Here is a 7961-nt window from a genome sequence, read left to right on the forward strand (position 1 = left end):
CTATAGCTAGTACATTTAGTTTGTTTATTTGAATTTCTTCGGAAAATTCAGATTTGAACTGCAGGTCACTCGAAACTTGGAAAACCGTGAATGCAAAAATGATATCCATGCTACATAGCAAAAGTTACGACCGATTTCAGGAGCGGACCGGAAACTTCGAGCACCATGCTCACTCAACATGGCCGTGAACTTGCCACACAACTGTTTAAAAAATTTATAAAACACAAACAAACTTAGAAAATCATGAAACTTGTCCACATGTCATGATATCATATGTACAGTCTGTGATAAAAAATTTAGAATGTTTGGAGAAAGTTGTGAGACACTATGTGTAGAAACCTAAGAGAACCACACATGAAATCATAGAGTTTCAATGTGGATCTCTTAGGTTTGTACACATAGTGCGTTACAGCTTTCTCGAAACTTTTTCAAATTTTTATCACAGCCTCTACATATGATATCATGACACGTGGACAGGGTTCATGATTTTCTGACTTTGTTTCTGTTTTATACAATTTTTAAACACCTGTATGGCAAGTTTACGGTCATGTTGAGTGAGCATGGTGCTCGAAGTTTCCGGTTCGCTCCTGAAATCGGTCGTAACTTGTGCTATGTAGCATGGATATCATTTTTGCATTCACGGTTTTCCAAGTTTCGAGTGACCTGCAGTTCAAATCTGAATTTTCCGAAGAAATTCAAATAAACAAACTAAATGTACTAGCTATAGAAAAAACTGTTATAATTATCCCAAAATGGTACATGTAGGTCTACATAGTGTAGAAACATACCACAAAAATTTCGAGAGACAAAATAAAAAAATAAAAATATACTTTGCCGAGTGTCCAGAGATGACACTCGGCAAAGTATGCTTTGCCGAGTGCCTACTATGTGGCACTCGGTACAGAACCTCTTTGCCGAGAGCCAACGGATGACACTCGGCAAAGACTAACGGCCGTCAGCTTTGGGACGGCCGCTGACGGCCGTTTGCCGAGAGCCTCCTTTGCCGAGTGTTTGACTCTCGGCAAAGTTGTCTTTGCCGAGTGCCGTTCTGTGCCGAGTGTTCAGCGCTCGGCAAAGCACGTTTTGCCGAGTGCCTAACGTTACCGAGTACGGCACTCGGCAAAGCTTTCTTTGCCGAGTGCCCGACAAAAGGCACTCGGCAAAGAAGCCAACACTCGGCAAAGTCTCGGATTCCGGTAGTGGCGCATGACTCTACCTCTCCCCTTGCGCGTGGATGGCGGCTACAGGTGACCGCTACCAGCTGCAGCGCCCTCCCCTAAATGGCCCTCTAGTCGGCGGCCCTCTTCTCTCTCTCCCTCAATTTAGCGTTTCACTGTTCACTCCCTACAACACTGTACTGTGGGTCCACGAGTAATTGTTAGTAGATAAAAAATTGATAGTTGGTATAGAAAATGATATTTTATAGTGGTAGTGGGGTATAGGGGGAGTATTTAGGGGGAACCGCTGCGGGAGATGAAAAAATAGGGGGGACAATAGAGAGAAAAAGTGATATAAGGGGAAAAATTTAGGGGTAACGGTTGCGGATAGTCTAAAACCCATGGCAAACCCGGCTCCGGCGAGCCGGCGGGCGACACGTTAACCACGGTGGCCGGATGCGCGCGTGCCCGTAGCGAAACTCCGTTGCACAAAAATAGTTTACCTTTGATACCCTTCACCCTCCTCGACGTCGCATCTCCCTTTCCTTTTCTCCCACTGCACTGCTGCTCCGCTGCCGCTACCCTTTCCCTCTCCCTTCTCGTCCTCGGTCCTCCCCAACCCATGGCCACGGCCACCACCACCCACTGCCCCTTCTCCCACCACGCTATTTATCGCGGCTGCACGACTCCTGCCCATCAGGCGCCATAGAGACGCGTGGGACCGAAGCCGCCGATCAAGCGCTGCTCGGGGCGGAGCAGCGGCCGGCGGTGGTGAGTGCTGGCAGACAGGCCGGCAGGTCAGGCAGAGTGACCAGCTGGTGAGTCGAAGCTTGAGCGGGGAGCTGGACTTTGGCGGGTTCCGGCGGGCTCCGGAGCGGAGATGGTGCTGGATCTCAATGTAGCGTCGCCGGCGGACTCGGGCACGTCGAGCTCGTCCGTCCTCAACTCCGCGGACGGCGGCTTCCGGTTCGGCCTGCTCGGGAGCCCCGTCGACGACGACGACTGCTCCGGTGAGATGGCGCCTGGCGCGTCCACGGGGTTCATGACGCGGCAGCTCTTCCCGTCCCCGACCCCGCCGGCCGAGCCGGAGCCGGAGCCGGTGGCGGCGCCGGTGCCGGTGTGGCAGCCGCAGCGCGCCGAGGATCTCGGCATGGCCCAGAGGCCGGTGGCGCCAGCGAAGAAGACCAGGCGCGGGCCTAGGTCGCGGAGCTCGCAGTACAGGGGCGTCACCTTCTACAGGAGGACGGGCCGCTGGGAATCGCACATCTGGTACTCAGCCTCTGACCTCGTCTGCACCCTTCGTAATTACCATCTACTACTGTGCTAATCTATGGCTCTTGACGACTTCCATTTCCTCCTCCTCCTTTCGCTGCTGCTCCTGCTTGATTTGAGCAGGGATTGCGGGAAGCAAGTCTACCTAGGTGAGTGCCTGAGCTCCCCGCGTTCGAGCTCCAGCATCTACTATGAACTGTCGGTTAGTTTTACTGCGCTTGATTTGGTTGCCATCTGCTGATGCCCTTACTACCCAGGTGGTTTTGACACTGCGCACGCAGCCGCGAGGTTAGGGAGCGTTTGCTTGTTTGAATTCGCGTCCATTTGCATTTCTGTGATCGATAGGCGCGTTGACACGGTCAAGTTTGGATCAAGCAGGGCATACGATCGAGCTGCGATCAAGTTCCGCGGCCTCGACGCTGACATCAACTTCAGTCTGAGCGACTACGAGGATGATTTGAAGCAGGTAATAGTTGCACGAAAACATCAAATGGCATCTCCGGTTGCTCCATGAGATCCATAGTTTCGTTGTGGACTGGTGATGATGGGTGTGCTTTCCAGATGAGGAATTGGACCAAGGAGGAGTTCGTGCACATACTCCGGCGCCAGAGCACGGGGTTCGCGAGGGGAAGCTCCAAGTACCGTGGCGTGACGCTGCACAAGTGCGGCCGCTGGGAAGCTAGGATGGGGCAACTTCTTGGCAAGAAGTAAGCTGGCACAGGCAGTAGAAAAACTGACCTGCATACATAGTAGCACCTTTTATACTCTGTTAGCTTCAGTTCAATTATTTCTATGCATGGGTATGAGCAAAAGGCGCTGGGACGAAGTTGGCTTGATTTCACATTTTGACACGAGGGTGGTCAATGATTAATTCGACATAATTTAAGCTCATGTTAGGCAAGCCTGAGGGTGATTTTAAGGAATACGTACAACAAGCTGGTGCTCGCTGGGGTCAGTGTGCTTGTTGTCTAGTATGCTAATAGTGGTTAGCACGTCTCTGTTATATTGGTGGAAGCTGCACTTCCTTCCACCACTCAATGTTTTGCCATGGCACCTAACGATGTCATACAGATCTATTTGCAGCAACCACTAGATTTCAGATATGAGCATTTGCAGACAATGCACCCCCCCTGCACTCCGTAGTCTAGGACCAGTTTTGTCAAAACCTACCAGCGTAGGCATCCTTCTGGTGAGACAGAGAGTATCTCACAACTCGAATTCACATGCAGGTACATCTATCTTGGGCTCTTTGACAGCGAAGTTGAGGCGGCAAGGTGCCACTGTAGCTGCCTTCCACGTCTCATTTTCTAAGGACATGCTGGTTTCATTCATCAGCTTTGTTAACTTCGCTGCTGATTTTTTTTAATGCTTGTTGCAATTTGGTAGGGCTTATGACAGGGCTGCCCTTCGCTTCAATGGGAGGGAAGCTGTTACTAACTTTGAGCCTAGCTCCTACAATGCAGGAGATAATAACCTGCGTGACACCGAAACCGAGGGTATTACACTCGGCCTTGTCATCCGTTCTTTTTTTTAATATATATAGTATCTGAGGTGTATCTCATGGTTCTCTCTACGTTGTCAGCAATTGATGATGGTGATGCCATTGATTTGGATTTGCGGATTTCACAGCCTAATGTGCAAGACCCCAAAAGGGACAATACCTTAGCTGGCCTCCAGCCAACATGTGATTCCCCTGAATCTTCAAATACGATGGCTTCTCAGGTAAAACCACCCGTTCAATTTTCCAGTATATAGCTTTTTACTTATGGTGCCTAAAGAGGTATCTAGAAAAAAAATTAAAATCTTAAGATGGAAGCAACTGTCGGTTGAATTGTCTTTGTAGAATCTTGGACCTCTGATACTAGTTCCTACTAGTAACTCATAGCCTACAAAGATTCATAGGACTATTTGATTGGCATATGGTTGGGGGAGATCGATATTAATTCGTGGTCCAGGTCCTACAACTATTATTGATCTCACAGTGTTTGCTCCTTTCACCTGCTGCTGCTGTAGCCAATGAGCTCATCATCCCCTTGGCCCGGGTATCACCAAAACCCAGCAGTGTCATTTCACCATCAGCGCTTGTACTCGTCAGCTTGTCATGGCTTCTTTCCGAACCACCAGGTATCGCCAAGATCCCTTTGTTACACTTACACATGCAAATGTCTGTTACTACATACTCCATCAGTTATTCCAAACTATCGTAGAATCCAGGATGGTTAGCTGAACATGACCTGTGTTCCAAAAAGGAAATAATGGGAAAGAAACAAGCCGAATATATATGTGCGACATGTCTAACCTTTTTGACTGAGAGCAGCTAGATAGACATTTACTTGTAGATTGATTCCCTACCAACCTGTTACTGTTAGCTTGTTTAGAAATTTCTTATGAAACGTCTTGCTCCTTGGAAAAATACTATACAGCACTTCTTTTTCTGTTTTTTTTGGGGGGGGTGGGGGGCAATGGTACTCCTTACTATAATGGCAGGTACTGTTTGGTGTGTGGACTGGTTGGTGTTTCGACCAGGCCGTTCTGCCACTTTCCATCTTTTGAAACACCGCAGTCGCGGTTGTTGGGTCGCAGTTTCTTGACATAACATGGGATGTATCTTTTAGTACGCTGATCAGGGATCACGTGCTGCAGCTGTAGTCCTGAGGATTCTCTGAATTTTTACGGGAAATAGAGCTAGCATCAAGTCTTCATTGTGCTGCACATACGTTAAAATCAATCAATTAATTAAAACAGAATCATGAAAGATTAATCATGCTCGCCGATATCCAATCTTGGTTGTTTGTTCGCTCTGTTTCCTGTGAACGACTTAAAGGTGGAAACGTTCACTGTGGTCAAAACCTGACAAACAAAGCTCATGCTCGTGCTGCTGCGATCCTGCAGGTCCAGGAAAGGCCGGTGGAGCGAAGGCCTGAGCTGGGCGCCCAGCCATTCCCCTCATGGGCATGGCAAGCGCAGGGCTCCCCTCACGTGCCGTTGCACCACTCTGCAGCATCATCAGGATTCTCTACCGCCGCCGGGGCCAACGGCGGCATGCCCCTGCCGTCTCACCCGCCGGCGCAGTTCCCGACTACTACAAACCCGTTCTTCTTCCCCTAGACCGCTTTTGACATGACAGCTTGCTGTTCCGGCTCAGCTCTCGGCGTCTGGGATGGCAGCTGGTCTTGCGTGTGGCGTCTAGCAGCTCTGGTGATGGAAGAAAGTGATTGTGTTTTGTGTGTGTGTGTGTGAGAGAGAGAGAGAGCCATAATAAGAAGCGACATGGCTGGTCTCCCTCTGGTATGTGCCTGTTAGGATATGGGATATCTCCATGCATGGATTGTTTCCGAGACAGTAGTAGTATTTTGTTGTAGTCGACCATGCGTGTACATCAGTATAACTGGATCTTTGAAGAGCTGAGATTTTATGACTCAACAAGCATTGACATAATGGCATGCACTCCAGGACCACTGAAGCAAAAGGCCAATTTGACATCATTGCTGCGTTTCAGATGGTAGCAGTAGAAGCAACAAATATCGGTTTCAGATTGTACAGGAAAACTGTGCCTCGTACGTTCGTCGTCTGCCAGCGGTTGTCCGTTGCGATTGACACGCAACACCGGTTTGGGGGAGCAACGCAGGTGGAAGTGGCCCCAGACGCACTTTTACAGTTTTGAGTCCGCACTGTGAAGTGTGAAGTGAAAGGTAGACAGCCCATTTTTGCATGCCTTTTTTTATTGAAGTTTAATACTCATAGGACTATTGTCGTATTTTGAGTCTAGAGTCGACTCCGTGATTTATGACGTCAACCTTACACTGTTATATATCAACCCGGATGACCCAGATATATTTTATGGGTCATCAGAAGATGAGTCGACACTCGAGAAGTCGAGAGCGTAACAGTCGGGTGTAACCAGACTCATATGCTGCATTCTGCGCATACAGAAGACTCAGCTCATATTCGGGCAAGTCGGCACCATTCTCCTAGTTGAGGGTCGACTGAGCACGTTCGCTAGGTCGTGCATGTAACTCCCAATCTGTCGGGCACCATTCTCGTAGTTGAGGGTCGACTGAGCACGTTCGCTAGGTCGTGCATGTAACTCCCAATCTGTCGGGATATAAGGCTGGTGCCAGTGCGGGCGGCAGCGCGGGCGAGAAGAGGCCGCTGCCGCCCGCGCGCGGGCGATAGGCGGGCGAGAGGCCGGCGCCGAGCGATGGCGCTGGCGCCCGGCGAGAGCGGGCGATATCGCCTCACTCTCGCCCGCGCTGGAGCGCCCGCCCGGGCGAGAGGCGGGCGAGAGGGAGGCGAGAGGGAGGCGAGGCACTGGCGGGGCGAGAGCGCGGGCGAGAGCGACGTGGCGCGATCTGACTGGTCCACGTGTCGCGATCTGATTGGTCCACGTGTGCTAGCCGTTGCAACTAGCCGTTTTTGACCGTTTGGAGTCCAAAAAATTCGAAAAAAATTGCAAAAAATTACAAATTTCATCCCCAATCCCTCTATATATATCCCTACCCGGGTGGAGCTCATTTCACACACCATTTCATCTCATTTCTCTTTTCCAAACTCGCCGTTTCTACTCATCTTCACGTCATGTCTTCCTCGAGCACAAACTCAAGTGAAGGAGCCGAAGGGGCAATCTGCAATGCATTGCAAGCAGCCATGGAGGAGGCTATGCTCAACCTCAATGAAGAGTCGTCGAGCAGGCCCAAGCGTCGTGGACGCTACATCAATCGTGATCGTGAGTCTGCCCATGATCGGCTTCATCAAGACTACTTCGCCGATGACTGTGTGTATCCTCCAAATTACTTTCGGCGCAGGTATCGCATGAGGCGACAACTTTTTTTTGAGTATTATGCTTAGATTAGGTGAATACTCTCCGTATTTCACCCAAAGAGAAGATGCTCTGGGTCGACTCGGGCTCTCTCCCCTACAAAAGTGCACCGCAGCTCTGCGCTTGTTAGCCTATGGATCCGCTGCAGATTCGATAGATGAGTACTTAAAGCTAGCTAGATCAACTGCATTAGAGTGTCTAGAGAAGTTTTGTGAGGGTATCATTCATTGTTATGAGGAGGAGTTCTGTCGTCGACCAAATGTCGCGGATATTCAGCGTCTACTAGCAAAAGCAGAAGAGCGTGGCTTTCCAGGCATGCTAGGAAGTATCGATTGTATGCATTGGCAGTGGAGGAATTGTCCGGTCGCCCATGCCGGTCAATTCACAAGGGGGGATATCAAACATCCCACCATCATCTTAGAAGCTGTTGCATCGTATGATCGGTGGATCTGGCATGCTTTTTTTGGGGTGGCCGGGTCCAACAATGACATTAACGTACTGAATCAGTCGCCATTATTCAAGGATGTCCTTCAAGGTCAAGCACCCATAGTGAACTTCATGGTTAATGGACATGAACACAATATGGGATACTATCTTGCCGACGGCATCTACCCTTCCTGGCCGGTGTTCATCAAGGGTATTCCGCTTCCACAAAGTGAGAAACATTAGTTATTCACAAATGCTCAAGAAGCATGGCGCAAAGATGTTGAGTG

The 7961-nt window shown here is 49.7% G+C and overlaps 1 protein-coding gene across 2 annotated transcripts; it reads left to right on the forward strand.

Moving 5' to 3' along the window:
* Positions 1 to 1632: 1632 nt before the first annotated feature.
* On the forward strand, positions 1633 to 5914 carry LOC541684 (indeterminate spikelet 1). 2 transcript variants are annotated; one of them, XM_008649847.4, is made up of 10 exons: positions 1633 to 2426; positions 2553 to 2578; positions 2687 to 2717; positions 2808 to 2895; positions 2991 to 3136; positions 3659 to 3703; positions 3816 to 3925; positions 4012 to 4151; positions 4412 to 4553; positions 5322 to 5914. In XM_008649847.4, exons 1-10 carry the CDS (start codon positions 2038 to 2040, stop codon positions 5351 to 5353), a joined length of 1149 nt encoding a protein of 382 aa, XP_008648069.1. In that variant the 5' UTR covers positions 1633 to 2037; the 3' UTR covers positions 5354 to 5914. The 2 variants fall into 2 exon arrangements, with proteins under 2 accessions (XP_008648069.1, NP_001104904.2); NM_001111434.2 differs by having other exon boundaries at positions 1694 to 2426; positions 4443 to 4553; positions 5322 to 5913.
* The last annotated feature ends 2047 nt before the right edge of the window (positions 5915 to 7961 follow it).

This window comes from Zea mays, chromosome 1 (genome assembly GCF_902167145.1).
Source record: "Zea mays cultivar B73 chromosome 1, Zm-B73-REFERENCE-NAM-5.0, whole genome shotgun sequence".
In the NCBI taxonomy this organism is placed as follows: domain Eukaryota; kingdom Viridiplantae; phylum Streptophyta; class Magnoliopsida; order Poales; family Poaceae; genus Zea; species Zea mays.

Bases quoted from the DNA above. Each gene is read 5' to 3' on its own strand.
- LOC541684 (NM_001111434.2), top strand. From the start codon at position 2,038: ATGGTGCTGGATCTCAATGTAGCGTCGCCGGCGGACTCGGGCACGTCG. The intron at 3,137-3,658 runs GTAAGCTGGCAC...ATTCACATGCAG, and splicing joins GGGCAACTTCTTGGCAAGAA to GTACATCTATCTTGGGCTCT. The intron at 3,704-3,815 runs GTGCCACTGTAG...GCAATTTGGTAG, and splicing joins AGCGAAGTTGAGGCGGCAAG to GGCTTATGACAGGGCTGCCC.